At 44.3% G+C, this 16,097-nt stretch overlaps 1 protein-coding gene across 1 annotated transcript in view; it reads right to left on the bottom strand.

Annotated features, from left to right (window-relative positions):
* LOC121232921 (small conductance calcium-activated potassium channel protein 2-like) overlaps positions 1 to 16,097 on the bottom strand; it is a 123,278-nt gene that overhangs the window by 43,578 nt on the left and 63,603 nt on the right. The window contains exon 4 of the mRNA XM_041121418.1: positions 3,628 to 3,769. Coding sequence (XP_040977352.1) covers positions 3,628 to 3,769 — 142 coding nt within the window. The remainder of the gene's footprint in view (positions 1 to 3,627; positions 3,770 to 16,097) is intronic.

Here is a 16,097-nt window from a genome sequence, read left to right as displayed (position 1 = left end):
GGTTGGCTAGAAACATACCCTGTAAACCATGCCACTGCCCGAAACACCATCTTAGGCCTCGAAAGGCAAATTTTATTGTGACATGGTACCCCACAATAAACTGAATCAGACAATGGGACTCATTTCCGAAATAACCTCATAAGCTCCTGGGCAAAGAAACATGGCATTGAGTGGGTGTACCACATCCCCTATCACCCGCAAGCATCTGGAAGAATTGAGAGATATAATGGACTGTTAAAGACTATGTTGAGAGCACTGGGCAATGGGGCATGGAAGTATTGGGATACAAATTTAGCAGAAGCCACTTGGCTAGTTAACACTAGAGGATCTGCTAACCGTCCTGGTCCTGCCCAAACAAAACCCCTACATACTGTGGGAGGAGATAAGGTCCCCGTAGTGCATATGGGGAAGTGGCTGGGGAAGGCAGTGTGGATTGCTTCTCCCATGGGAAAAGGCAAACCCATTCGTGGGATCGTCTTTGCTCAGGGACCTGGGTGTACTTGGTGGGTAATGCGGAAGGATGGGGAGACCCAATGTGTGCCTCAAGGACATTTAACCTTGGGGGAAAAATAATCTGTGATGTGAGTTGTATGTTGTAGGAAGTAATGTAGCAGGAATGACCTGAACCGCAGAAGAGTGAACTTCGCAAGGAACCAGACAAGTGCAACGGTGACGCAAACCAAGCCGGTGTTGGTGCCCAACGATCGAACATACTGCTTCTCCTGCCCTGACCACTCATCTTGACGGATGGGGCCCAAGTCATAACCTGTGTGTGAACATCTGGAGGAGTGGAAGAAGCCCATGGAATATCTATCTCTTAAAGGACAGGGGATAGTAATTAATAAGAATGTATAAATCTGTATGTTGGGTATAAAGGTGGTTTAAGTATGTAGTTACAGTTGTAAGTGTTGGTAAGAAGGGATTTCAGTAATGAGAACTAAATACAATGGCATGGTTAGAAGATATGTGTATTAAATTATGTGGGACCTGAGCATGATGCAAATGGTATGGAATGAGGGGTGGAGATTTGTATTGGATCTGGCTGAGATGGAGTTAATTCTCCCCATAGCAGCCCTCATAGCGCTGTGCTCTGCATCAGTAGCTAGAAAGGTGTTGATAACACACCAGTGTTTTGGCTACTGCTGAGCAGCGCTGGCACAGCATCAAGGCTGTCTCTCCAACATTTTTGCCCCCCCCTCAATGGCAGGCTGGGGCAGGGCAAGATCTTGGGAGGGGACATAACCAGGACAGCTGACCTAAACTAACCAAACAGATATTCCATACCATATGACGTCAGCTCAGAGATAAAAGCTAAGTAAAGGGAGACAGAAGTGGGGGGCATTTTTGTCTTCCGGAGCAACCACTACACGTACTGAAGCCCTGCTTCCCAGGAAGTGGCCAGACATCGCCTGCTGATGGGAAGTAGAGAATAATATCATTTGTTTTTCTTTGCTTTCGGGCGCGACCTTTGCTTTCACTTTATTAAACTGTCCTTATCTCGACCCACAAGCCTTTTGTTATATTTTCTCCCCCCTGTCCAGCTGAGGAGGGGGAGTGATAGAGCGGCTTTGGTGGGCACCTGGCATCCAGCCAGGGTCAACCCACCACAGCATCTTGAAGCATTTGCTTCTTATTTCTGAACAGTGTCTGGGAAGAAGGAAAGCATTATAACAGGGTTCTGTACTTGTTCTGCACATCCCTGTGGCAATATATGCCACATTTTCTCTTCTTCTAATGAACTTATGGCTATTTTTTATTCTATCATCTGGCATCAAAATCCAGCTCAGAATGAAGAACAAAGGCAAATACCCCAGAAGACAGCCGATACGAGTTTAGTCAACAGCCTTTAGAAAAGCCTTCTGAGTCATTCCTGTGCTTTCCATCTGTATTTTCACCAGATTGCAAACTCTGTATTTAAAGAGATATGCATGTGACTACCAAAATTTACTGGAAGTCTTTCTCAATTAAGGTCAATGACCTGAAACCTGTCAGATGTTAAAAAATAAAAAAGAAGCATTTGGAGAAAAAGTCTTCAACACTACAAAAATGCATTGATCTATTTTACTCTCTGAACATAAAATACATACTTTTATAAACAACATATTTACTAAAACACCTGCTCAAAAAGGGAAACTTCCTGCCACCATTTGTTTTCAGCCAGAATCCAAATATACCTGTTTTAATAGAAGGTAGATATTGAAGCTGCATTACTTTTATGATCAATGGATCTTACTGTCATATATATTATATGATGCCCATCCTGAACTTCTCATGCACAGGGAAATTTACACAGGAGCTTGATACAAATAAAAGTGGCAGGATCAGGGTCTTTTTTACTTCTAATTTACTGTAAATATGCAGAAATTTCCATTATAATTTATTGCCCTACTGCCTACCTAACTTGGACCAAATGCTACAATACAAAAAAAATTGAAATTATATATGAAGTAAAGCTAATAAATATGTACTGAATATCTATGGTCTAACAATTAATTCAATGGTAACAAAATGTCTTATAATGAAAACTGCACTACATAAATCCACTTAAAGCAATGGAAAACTATGGACCATATGTTATTAGACTTATAAGAAACAATGTAGAAAACTATGCACAAGCAAAATTCTTTAGGAGACTAGCCACCATCATAATTCTACACCTGCAAGTAACTTCATTAAGAAGCAAATATCAGAGCTGTAGGTTTATTATTAGCAGTGGTCCAATTACACATGTCCAAGGACAGTCAAGAAGATGTGATATCCTAACATTCAATGAAAGACTCTATTGAGATTTTGAAGCTGAGAATGGCATCAGGGTAGAATTGTTTCTCTGTATTTTATTATGCAGCTCTTCATTCTACCTACAGAGGAGGAAAGCCTTCCATTCCATTACCATCGAATGAGAGACCATGTGTCCTGGTTTCAGCTGGGATAGAGCTAATTGTCTTCCTAGTAGCTGGTACGGTGCTATGTTTTGAGTTCAGTATGAGAAGAATGTTGATAACACTGATATTTTCAGTTGTTGCTAAGAAATGTTTAGTCTAAAGTCAAGGATTTTTCAGCTTCTGATGCCCAGCCAGCAAGAAAGCTGGAGGGGCACAAGAAGTTGGGAGGGGAGACAGCCAGGGCAGCTGACCCAAACTGGCCAACAGGGTATTCCATACCATGTGACGTCACATCTAGTATATAAACTGGGGGGAATGGGGGTGGGGGGGATCGCTGCTCAGGGACTAACTGGGCATCAGTCAGCGGGTGGTGAGCAATTGTATTGTGCATCACTTGCATATTCCAATCCTTTTATTATTGCTGTTGCCATTTTATTAGTGTTATCATTATCATTATTAGTTTCTTCTTTTCTCTTCTATTAAACCGTTCTTATCTCAACCCATGAGTTTTACTTTTTTTTCCGATTCTCTCCCCCATCCCACTGGGTGGGGGGAAGTGAGTGAGCAGCTGCATGGTGCTTAGTTGCTGGCTGGGGTTAAACCACGACACCATAGAATGCTGCAAGTAAGCGTATATACTTTAGAAGTTATCAAATAAATATTTCTGTTATGACTATCATGAGTTCGGGGATTAATTCCGACAAACTTAATCTCATATCCAGTGAATAAATTCTGAAACACTCACCATGATTCCAGTGAGTAAACAGACTCCTTTCCCACAGTATGTATTAGGTACCATGTCACCATATCCAATGGACAGAAACGTTATTGAAATCAACCACATTGCTCCAAGAAAATTGCTCGTAACATCCTGTTGATCATGGTACCTGAAAAGAAAACGAAAATAATTTCTTTTTAATGAAAAGGTCTGTTAAATCTCACTAACTGGTGTGTGGTGGATTGACCTTGGCTAACAGCCAAACGCCCACCCAGCCACTCACACGTCCCTGATCAGCAAGATGGGGGGGGACAAAATAGGTTTGTGTAATGAGAAACAAAAATAAAAACTAAAAAATCACCCCCCATTTCACAGGCTCAGCTTCACTCCTTCACTCCCAACTCTTCTACCTGTCCCCCGAAGCATCGCAGAGGGGATGGGGGTTACAGTCAGTATATATGTACTAGGCCTGGCTAGGACAGAGTTAATTTTCTTCAAAGCAGATCATATGGTGCTGTGTTTTGGATTTTTTATCAAAACAGTACTGATAACACACTAATATTCTAGCTATCTGCTATGTATTGAATTGTGCAAGAAAGACATTCTGCTGGTCGTTGCTCAAGTTTAACTATTTGGGTTTTGATATTTATATAAATGCCAGTTTTAACATGTTTAATTTTTTTTTTAAATTAAATCTTTTCAAAAATTTTTGCACATCTCTTAAGAAATTAATACGTTCTCTTACTAGCCTTGTGGGTTTTCATTCCTTGTTTTGAAGGAGACAGCGTCTGTTATGTTTACATTATCAAAGCTTGTGCATGTGTCTTCATTTCTAGGTACTGGGTTGCAGATTCTATACATAGCTCAGTACAGCAGCTATAATGTTCAAAATAGGCTGTCTAAATGTGCTAGAAATAAACCCTTGCCTCATCTGAAAAAAAAAATTAAATATTTTAAAAAATTAAATTATGGGATCCATCCAAGAGTACTGAAGGAGCTGGCAGAGGTGCTTGCCAAGCCACTCTCCATCATTTATCAGCAGTCCTGGTCAACAGGGGAGGTCCCAGACGACTGGAGGCTTGCCAATGTGACACCCATTTACAAGAAGGGTCGGAGGGAGGATCCGGGGAACTACAGGCCTGTCAGCCCGACCTCAGTACCGGGGAAGATTATGGAGCGGTTCATCTTGAGTGCGCTCACGTGGCATGTGCAGGACAACCAGGGGATCAGGCCCAGCCAGCATGGGTTTACGAAAGGCAGGTCCTGCTTGACCAACCTGATCTCCTTCTATGACCAGGTGACCCGCCCAGTGGATGAGGGAAAGGCGGTGGATGTTGTCTACCTCGAGTTCAGCAAGGCCTTTGACGCTGTCTCTCACAGCATACTCCTTGAGAAGCTGGCGGCTCATGGCTTAGACAGGTGTACTCTTTGCTGGGTAAAAAACTGGCTAGATGGCTGAGCCCAGAGAGTTGTGTTGAACGGAGTTAAATCCAGTTGGTGGCGGGTCACAAGTGGTGTTCCCCAGGGCTCAGTTTTGGGGCCAGTTCTGTTTAATATCTTTATCAATGATCTGGATGAGGGGATCGAGTGCACCCTCAGTAAGTTTGCAGGCGACACCAAGTTGGGAGGGAGGGTTGATCTGCTCGAGGGTAGGAAGGCTCTACAAAGAGATCTGGACAGGCTGGATCAATGGGCCGAGGCCAATTGTATGAGGTTCAACAAGGCCAAGTGCCGGGTCCTGCACTCGGGTCACAACAACCCCATGCAGCACTACAGGCTTGGGGAAGAGTGGCTGGAAAGCTGCCTGGCAGAAAAAGACCTGGGGGTGCTGGTTGACAGCCGGCTGAATATGAGCCAGCAGTATGCCCAGGTGGCCAAGGCAGCCAATGGCATCCTGGCCTGTATCAGAAATAGTGTGGCCAGCAGGAGCAGGGAAGTGATCATCCCCCGGTACTCGGCACTGGTGAGGCCGCACCTTGAGTACTGTGTTCGGTTTTGGGCCCCTCACTACAGGAAAGACATTGAGGTGCTGGAGCGTGTCCAGAGAAGGGCAACTAAGTTTGTTACTGATTTGTTATTGATTTGTTGTCAGTTAGAATTAATCATATTCAATTTTAACATTTTAGCAAAATCATATGTATGTTGCATTTTATACATTTAACCACCAACCAGTACCTGCTGTGAAATCTCCTGTATAGCCCCGTACCAAGGCCGGAGAAATTGGCTAAAATCATCTAGTAGAAACATTTAGAACTTAGATATCAAGATAAAGAAATTAAAATCTGATTATAAAAGAGTTTGGTTTGAAGCATAAGTATGGGAGTGTTAAGTTTGAAATGTAGCCTTAGGAACTTAGGAGCTTAGAAAATGTATAATGTGTAACCATAAGAATTTAAGTATTGTTCAAAATCATTTAACCACAGAAGTCTTGACAAAGATTAGTAGCCTTGTAGTGTTTGTTTTAAACACTAAGGAAACCGTTATGGACACCAGTTTGCTGCTTGGAGACACCTGAGAGGTCAAGAAGCGGACGAGTGAGGAAGACTATGAAAGACCACCAGAGGACTCCTGAGGACCACCAGAGACCTTCAGTGCGCCTGCGTAAAGGACATTTACATATGCTAATGATTTCCCGGAAGTCTAATGAATATGTATAACTTTTCTTGGAAATCTAATGAATATGTATCAGTAAGTCTTAATATAAGGTGTATTGTTTTGGTGGCAGGTGTGCGTGGTTCGTGAGAGGACTCGCCCGCGCACCCGGCCGTCAATAAAGAAGTGTCTGCTTATCTACACTAAATTGGTGTTGATAAGTTCTTCATTCCGAGCTTTTCGGCAACAAGTTGGTGAGGGGCCTGGAGCACAAGTCTTATGAGGAGCAGCTGAAGGAACTGGGGTTGTTTAGTCTGGAGAAGAGGAGGCTGAGGGGAGACCTTATCGCTCTCTACAACTACCTGAAAGGAGGTTGTAGTGAGGTGGGTACTGGTCTCTTCTATCAAGTAACTAGTGATAGGACGAGAGGAAATGGCCTCAAGTTGTGCCAGGGGAGGTTTAGGTTGGATATTAGAAAAAAATGTCTTCACTGAAAGGGTTGTCAAACATTGGAATGGGCTGCCCAGGGAAGTGGTGGAGTCACCATCCCTGGAGGTATTCAAAATGCGCATAGACAAGGCACTTCAGGACATGGATTAGTGGTTTAGTGGGCATGGTTGATGGTTGGACTCGATGATCTTGAAGGTCTTTTCCAACCTAAATGATTCTATGATTCTATTGCTGAACAGTGTTTGCACAGCATCAAGCCTTCTCTGTTTCTCACTCTGTCCTCCCAGTGAATAGATTAGCGGAGGAGGGGTTGCGCAATAGGCTGGGAGGGGACACAGCTGGGCAGATGACCTGAATTAACCAAAGAGATATTCCATATCATATAATGTCATGCTCAGCAACAAAAGGGAAAAGAAGGGGCTTTAGGGGGTTAGCCATCTTTTGCTTGGGAACTGGCTGGGCATCGGTCTACCCATGGGAGGTGGTGAGTAATTGCTTTTGTATCACTTATTTTGTTTTCTTCCCTCTTATCATTCACTTATTGTTTGTTTTTTTGTTTTATTTTGACCCCCAAGTTTTCTTGGTTTTATTCTTCCTTTCTTCTTCCCCTGTCCCACTGGGGGGGGGGGTGTGTGGAATGAGCAAGCAACTATGTGGTGCTTATCTACCTACCAGGGTTAACCCACAACAACATAACAGTTCCTCTCTGCAACTTCTTCCTTCTCACACTTTTCTCCTGCTCCACCGTGTGACCTCTCCATGGGCTGCAGGGGAATACCTGATCTGTCATGGTCTCTTCCACGGGCTGCAGGGGAATCTCTGGTGCCTGGAGCACCTTCTCTCTCTCCTTCTTCTCTGACCTTGGTGTTTGCACCAAGCAAACAATCAGTCTGAAGCATATACAGAAGTCAGAAATGGATGTGTGGACAAGCAGAGAGTAGAGCAGATCTCTATCTCCTTGACCTAAATTTAAGTTTGTAAACAGCAATCTAATAATGAACTGTCACATGAATGCTGAATTAAACAACCTAGGATCTTCCCTCTCCTTCAGCATGTTTAAGATAAATAGAACTGTATGCCACTGTATTCCTCATCATCACAAGATCTTCACCTTAAAAATAAGAAAACCTCCCTTTTCTGTTAAAGTCAACTACTAAATGTAATTTCCTGATGTGCTATTTGTTGTCTTATTTTTACCATTCTAATGGAATGTGTTCATTTTTTCCTTTAAAGAAAACAAACTTAAATGAATAATCTAGTCTTCACATTACATATATATCAACTCAACTGGGAAGCCATAAGGACATGTTTTAGGTATGAAACCTGCTTTTACCACTCACTCTGTGAGGAAAAAAGGCCTAATGTTAATGTATATGTAATTTTGCTTCCCAGACATAGAGTAGTTCTGCAACAGAGACTACCTGGCTGCTACTGCAGCCTCAAGGTTGAAATAACCCCCGCAGCTGCTGTGAAGCCTCAGGTTAGTTAATCTGTGCTATTGGATCCTCAAGGGTATTATTTTAACCAGTCCCCAAATCACTGTCTCACAGTGGGTCACAGAGTGCCACTAGGTAATTAGCTCATAAATCCCCAGGCAAACTGCTTTCCACCACTGAAATAATTAATTCAGTTTTCTTCCTTTCCAGACCTCATTCTGAATGATGGAGCAGAAATGCAGAGTGAGCACAAAGACGCACTCAGGAAATTCCCCATTGTCTCACTTGCAATATATTCCCTATAAGTATCTGCAAAATACCTTCATTCTGTTCTTCAAAGTCTCGCCTATGCCCTAATGGTTACAAAAACCTAAAACCTCTTGGACTGCCAAAGAATGCAGCGATCATTCCAAACTAAATTGTTCCATTTTCTATTTGCCTGTATTCTTCTCTCTGTTGGTGTCAATGTTGTCTTTCTCACATACTTTATACAAGCTTTTGTAGGTTTTTCTGTTATTGCAGCATTTAGAACAATGCAGTAGCAGTCCACAGTTGGAGCTCCTAAGGATGACAGTGACACAAATAATGATAATCACAACAGTTTATATTAGGTCATGCTGGGATGGAGTTAATTTTCTTCATAGTAGCTCGTATGGTGCTGTGTTTTTGATTTGTGACCAAAACAGTGTTAACATATGGATGCTTTAGCTATTGCTGAACAATGCTTGCACAGCATCAAGGCCACCTCTGTTTCCCATTCTGCCCCTGCCGTGAGTAGGCTAGAGGTGGGTAAGAGGCTGGGAAGGAACACAGCTGGGACAGCTCACCCAAATTAACCAAAGGGATATTCCATACCATATAAAGTAATGCTCAGCAATAAAACTGGGGGTGGAGGAGGGGGGGTGGGGAGAGAGGAAGGAAGGAAGGAAGGAAGGAAGGAAGGAAGGAGTCTTTCCAAAGTAGTCATTGCTCAGAGACTGGGCATCGGTCTGCTGGTGAAAGGTGGTGAGTGACTGCCTTTGCATCACTTGTTTGGGTTTTTTTTTTCCCTTTCACTTATTAAACTGGTTTTATCTTGACTATGCTGTTGCTGGTCATGATGTTGGCTTGTTTGCTCTCAGTGCTGATTTATTTGGTCCCTATCAACTGCTCCTCCAGAAGGAGTTGCACAAAAACCCACTATCAGAAAATGGTATGCCTACCTAACAGGAGTTGCAGAAAATATGCAATTAATTGAAGGAAACACTAAGGTTTCCAAATGTCATGACCCAGACTGAACAGACAAGGGAGTTGTGTTTAATTCGAAATTCCCTCAGGCTAAATTAAGGTGAAACGACACCAAACGATCAGTTGAAGATTTTATTCATGACAGAAGCAAACTGAACTGGGGAGGCAAACTGAACTGGGGAGGCGTGGTAGGAGGTGGCAGGGTTTCTCACAACAGGAATTGGCATAAGACTACTTCTGTAAACCACGTAACCAGGGTAACCATATACATCAATTCAGGGAACAAGGAGATCCCTCCCGTTGAGTCACGAGGTTCAGAGCAGACCCCCTTGCTTTCTAGACTCCTCCTCAGAGAAGGGCCCAGGGGCGGCTGGATCCACTCTTAGTCCCAGACTTGGTCAACGGGTTTATGTCTTAAAGGGATGAGGTGTAGGGATTGTGGAAAAGGGAAAGAGAGAGAGAAGAAGACAGAGAGAGAAAAAAGAAGAGAGAAAGATTTCACCGGTCCTGGGTCCAGCATGGGTCCAGTCAGCCGAGGGGTCCAGTTCCAGTGGGCTTGTGCACCTGGGGGCTTCAGTTTGTGTCCTTTTATCATCCTTGCCCCTCCTTTGGGCGGGCACCCGAACTGGTCAGGCTAATGAGCAGTTTGTGAGCCTTTGGGCTTGGGGGTCGTTTGTGGAGTAACTTCTCCTTCCCTGCAGACGTGGCCATTGTTTGATCTTTGTATCAGAACAGCTTATCAGAACAGGGAGCTGCGCACCCTCCAGCACGCCCTCCCCCTCCTGTTGCTGATGTCTGAGCTGGTGGGCTTTTCACCTTGGTTCCTTGCTGTTCAGGGTTTGTCTTTAAGCAGAATTTGCCCCACCACAATGTTTGAGACATTAACTCTTTCAGTCTCTCAAACCAAATTACAGATGCCCATAAACACACACCCTTTAGCGTTATAACAACCTTTTAAACCTTCACCCATTCTGGATGCACCACCCCTCACTGAGGGTATACCAACAGAAAACATTTGGTTTATGTGATAGCATATTTCCATACATTCTGTATGGTATGTCTAAATATTTTGATGGTTTTAATATTTTGTACCAGCCGTGGAAACTGGTTTGCTGCTAGGTGACTGTAAAAGTGAGATTTGGTAAATAATTATTAGAAATCTTATACTAACACTATGATTGAAACAATAGACAAAAGTATAGCCAAGCAATTAACTAGTAGAGGTAGTTACTCCTAAGTTTGGCAGTTCTTGGCTCCTATGACTAGATGTTCCTGTACGCTAGATGAGAACAATGTTGAAACTGACCACATGTGATTGAAGCTGCATTAAGCTTCAAGATCAAAGAACAAGGACAAGAATAAAGACTTCAAGGACAGCCAACAAGAACTTCAAATGGGTCGGTGGTCGCAAAAGCAGCCCCTCGACTCAAATGGATCCTTCATTGCGCGTGATCGGATGTAGGCAGTACTATGATAATCAGTTGCAATCATTTTTATGTATATGTATACTAATCTGATTAATATGCAATTAGTTATTCTATATAACCTGTTAGTGCTAAAGCTGTGGTATGCATGCTAGGTGGATCTATTCCCCATGCATCCAGCGCTGCAATAAAGAAAGCCTGCTTTCTAAAACTCCAAAACGAGTCTTAGAGAGTTTCTTCAACCGGCTTTTCGGTATCATATGGATGCTTCGGCAAAAAGGGTAAACAGTAAATGGCAATATAAGGCCATTGCATTAGGTATTACCACTGGCAAAGAAGTAATAGAAGAAGGTGAAGGCAGTGCACAAGTAGGAGAAATAAGAGCAGTTGTTTTGGCAGCACAGAATGGAGCAAAAATCATATATGTAGACTCTTATGCTGTGTGGGCTGGTACCACACAGTGGCTCTGTCAATGGGAAACCTTGAATTAGGAAGTAAATAGATACCCAGTTTGGAGAAGCAAAGATTGGCAATTATTACTAGATATAGCCAGGAAAACACCTTTCAAGATGGGATGGGTAAAAGCTCATGCTAAGGATAATCAACCAGCCACAAAGTGGAATCAAAAGGTAGATGAGCTAACTAAAATTAGGAAAGTCACCTTAAATCCTGAGTGATATCGATTGGGAGAATGGTTACATCAAAACCTAGGCCACACAGGTAAAGAAGCCCTTTACTTTGCTTCACAGAGTAAAGGCTGGCCTATAAACAGAAAAACTTGTGAAACTTCTTACAGAATGTCCCCAGTGTAGATTGAAATTACAAGCAGATCACCCTGCTAAAGCACACTGCTACACATCAATGGAGGGAAAACTTTATGGTCTACATGGCAAATTGATTATATCAGACCATTCAAATCCTCTGTGGGATATCGATACATCCTCACAGGGGTGGAAGTAGTCTCCGGCTTGCTTGTGGCAACTAAGTGTCGGAAAGCCGATAGGTGAAATACAGTGCGAGGGCTATCGTTTTGTTTCTCAAATCTACCCACTCCTGATGTTATCCAAAGTGATAATGGCTCACATTTTTCATGTAAGGAAGTGCAAGATTGGGCAAAACAAGAGGGAATTAAATGAGTATTCCACACTCCATACTACCCTCAATCAAATGGGATGGTAGAAAGAGCTAATGGCTTATTGAAAAGGAATCTCAAACCACATGAAGCTCAATGGGATACAAGACTTCCCAAAGTACTCCATCAATTAAATAATCAATACAGGCCCACTGGAAGCCCTGTAAAGTGAGCATTCTTTGTAAAAACTAAGCTTAGCACTCCACTTACTGGGAAAAGAGAATATCCGATGTTACAGCCAGGACAGCCTGTGATGGTCAATCTACTATCCATTGGTACTGTGCTTATGACTTTAAACCTTGTGGCCCACTTGCCTGGGAAGCTACCGATAGCAGTGGTGCAAAACATAGAATTAGTGCACAATGGATTTTTCCTTCTTTTTAACAGGGTAACCTGTTCAGACTCTCCCCACCGAAACAAGTCTCTATTTTCTCTTAGAGCACCCCACAGGATGGCAAATGGAAATGCTATATTCATGTTACTATAAACTGAGCACAAGTGATTTAAACAAATTAGAACACCCATTGCAGTCTTCTCTATTAGCATTGGGAACTAACCAATGGCTTTTATCTGATATATTGCCTCAGTGGGATAGAATTAATGAAAGGGACCACCAATTGATTGTGGATGCACTTGGTGCAGCCCAAAATAATGTTTCTCTGGCTCTTAGCTATATCCAAACTCAACGGTGGATGCAATCTATGGTATCAGCAATTATAAGAGAAGGTGAAGAGGGCATCTTACCCACTGAAATTCAAAAGGTAATTTGGGATAATGCAACTAAATTTGAAAAAGAATTCCAATCTTGGTGGTATTTAGTCAATTTTACTTATGACCCTGTCCTGGGTTCAGCTGGGATAGAGTTAATTTTTACAGGAACCTGGGAGGTGGGGGGGCATAGCCGGGGCAGCTGACCTGAACTAGCCAAGGAGCTATTCCATACCATGTGACATCATGCCCAGTATATATATGGGGAGTGGGCCGGGGGGAGGGACCTCCTGCTCTCTTGCTTTCGACTTTCGACTTTCGGTGGGGGAAGTGGCGGAGCGTCGGGGCCCGGGTGGTGAGCAGTTGCACTGTGCATCACTCTTTTTTTTTTTGTATACTCTTTCATTAGTACCGTTGTTGTTGTTGTAACTTTTTTTGCGTTGTCCCAGTAAACTGCCCTTATCTCAACCCTCGAGGTTCCAGGTTTTTTTTCTTTTCTCTCCTCCGTCTCCCCCCTATCCCACCGGAGGGGGGCGGGAGGAGTGAGCGAGCGGCTGCGTGGTCCTTTGTTACCGGCTGGGCTGAAACCACGACAGTCCTTTTTGGCGCCCAACGTGGGGCAGGAAGGGTTGAGATAACGACAGATCTGGCTAGAGCGTGTTGAAACAAATTTGTCATACGCATTCCTTATATTAGATAAATAGATGTTAGTCACAATGTTGATTAATTTGTTTACATGGTGGCGTTTTGTAAGTCCTTATATGCTCTATGTATTGCCTGTAGTTACGTTTCTCACCTCTGGGAGAGGGATTGGGATTATCATTTTGCTGTACTGGGCAATGTCGACTTGTGAAATGATTACATCACTGGTCATGAGGTTAAGCTGGTATCTGTATGAGGCAGTGATATCATTTCCATACTTTGGGCACCTTCTATCGGATTTTATTGGTAATTACACCCAATCCATGGGGAAGTTAGGGGGGGATACTCCCCCCCATCCGTTCGCCTCCCTTCTCTCCTTCCGACTAATTACAACAGCTTTTGAGAACTTTGAATATCCTTGGGATGCACAAGCCAGTGTGCTGTTAGTGCTATGCCTCCTGAATATGTTTCAGGTCTTGTTTAGGGCTACAAAAAGGCTCTTTAAGAGTACCACCCAGAGATCTGCCCCAAAGCTGGATATTCATGGGTGACACGGCATGTGGGAGGATATGGGCAGGTATCTAGAGAACTTCTCACCCCCAGTGGCTTGGAAGTTCACTCCCGAACAACTACAGAACCCTCATGAAGTGGTAGAATACTTGAAAGAAAAATGCTGTGGCTATTCCAAAGACGTACAACTCGCTGCACTGTGCTGGGCCCTGGCCAGTATCTACCAAACACTGCTTGATATTAGGCAGCACCCTCAGGGAGAAAAGGGGAAAAAGATGGAAAACAGGGCAGCAGGCACCGTGGCTACCCCAACCCCGACAGCAGGCACCATGGCCACCCCTACCCCGGCAACAGGCACCGTGGCTACCCCTACCCCGGCAACAGGCAGCGCGGCTACTCCAACCCCGGTGACAGATACTGCAGCTAAACCAGAGAACCAACCTGTGCCAGTATCAGTCGCCCCTGTACAGAAAAAGAAACACACAAAGAAATCGGTTCGCTCAGTGAGAGATGAAGATGAACCAGGGTCATCACGAGAACAGGAGGAAGAGGCAGAACCTGAAATAATCACCCGATCTCTATCCCTGAGTGAGTTGCATGACATGCAAAAAGATTTTAGCCGCCACCCAGGTGAGCACATTGTTACCTGGCTGCTCCGATGCTGGGATAATGGGGCTAGTAGTGTGGAATTAGAGGGTAAGGAAGCCAAGCAGTTGGGATCTCTGTCTAGGGAAGGGGGCATCGACAAGGCGATTGGGAGAAAAACACAAGTCCTCAGCCTCTGGAGGCGACTTCTGTTAGGTGTAAAGGAAAGATACCCCTTCAAGGATGATGTTACATGTCACCAAGGCAAGTGGACCACCATGGAGAGAGGTATCCAGTACCTGAGGGAATTAGCCATGCTGGAGGTGATTTATAATGATCCAGAAAATGCGCAGTCACCCATAGACCCAGATGAAGTCCGATGCACACAACCCATGTGGCGGAAGTTTCTACGAAGTGCACCACCAACCTATGCCAACTCATTAGCAGTAATGTCCTGGAAAGAAGGCCATGGACAAACGGTGGATGAATTGGCTGTCCAACTCTGGCAATACGAAGGAAGTCTCTCTTCCTCCCTACGGGCCTGTGTCTCGGCTGTACAGGAATTGTCCCGAGAGTTCCAGCAATTCAAAGTGGATATGTCTTCCTCCCCACCTGTACAGGCCCGCATCGCAGCTATTGGGAGTAAGCATTCCTCTGCCCAAGAGAGAAGAGAGAGAAAGTACACACGACGGGCTAACCTGTGGTTTTACCTGCGTGACCATGGAGAGGACATGAGGAAGTGGGATGGAAAACCTACCTCAGTCCTGGATGCACGGGTACGGGAGTTGCGAGAAAAAGCAATCAGAAAAGAGGATTCCTCTTGGAAAACTGCTGCTCCAGTTTCCTGTGAGGAGTCCCCCAGATGCAGTAGATGGGCTGATCACATTTCTGATCCTCTTGAAGGGACTTCTGATTCACGTGTGCGAAAAGTGAGTAACGAATATTCTAACCAGGATTAGAGGGGCCCTGCCTCCAGCCAGGTGGAGGAGAGGGACAACCGAGTCTACTGGACAGTGTGGATTCGATGGCCTGGCACATCAGACCCACAGGAATATAAGGCTCTAGTAGACACTGGTGCACAATGCACCCTAATGCCATCAAGTTATAAAGGGGCAGAACCCATCTGTATCTCTGGTGTGACAGGGGGATCCCAAGAGCTAACCGTATTGGAAGCTGAAATGAGTCTAACCGGGAATGACTGGCATAAACACCCCATTGCAACTGGCCCAGAGGCCCCGTGCATCCTTGGTATAGATTATCTCAGGAGGGGATATTTCAAGGACCCAAAAGGGTACCGTTGGGCTTTTGGTATAGCTGCATTGGAGACGGAGGAGATTGAACAGCTGTCTACCCTGCCTGGTCTCTCTCAAGACCCTTCGGTTGTGGGGTTGCTGAAGGTTGAAGAACAACAGGTGCCAATTGCTACCACGACGGTGCACCGGCGGCAATATCGCACCAACCGAGATTACCTTATCCCCATCCATAAGCTGATTTGCCAATTGGAGAGTCAAGGAGTGATCAGCAAGACTCACTCACCCTTTAATAGTCCCATATGGCCCGTGCGGAAATCTAATGGGGAATGGAGACTAACAGTAGATTATCGTGGGCTGAATGAAGTCACGCCACCGCTGAGCGCTGCTGTGCCAGATATGTTAGAGCTTCAATATGAACTGGAATCAAAGGCAGCTAAGTGGTATGCCACAATTGACATTGCTAATGCATTTTTTTCCATTCCTTTGGCAGCGGAGTGCAGGCCACAGTTTGCCTTCACTTGGAGGGGTGTCCAGTACA

The sequence above is a fragment of the Aquila chrysaetos genome, assembly GCF_900496995.4.
Source record: "Aquila chrysaetos chrysaetos chromosome W unlocalized genomic scaffold, bAquChr1.4 W_unloc_2, whole genome shotgun sequence".
Taxonomy (NCBI): Eukaryota; Metazoa; Chordata; class Aves; order Accipitriformes; family Accipitridae; genus Aquila; species Aquila chrysaetos.
The sequence above is the reverse complement of the archived record's forward strand: the minus strand, read 5'-3'. Positions and strand labels throughout refer to the sequence as shown.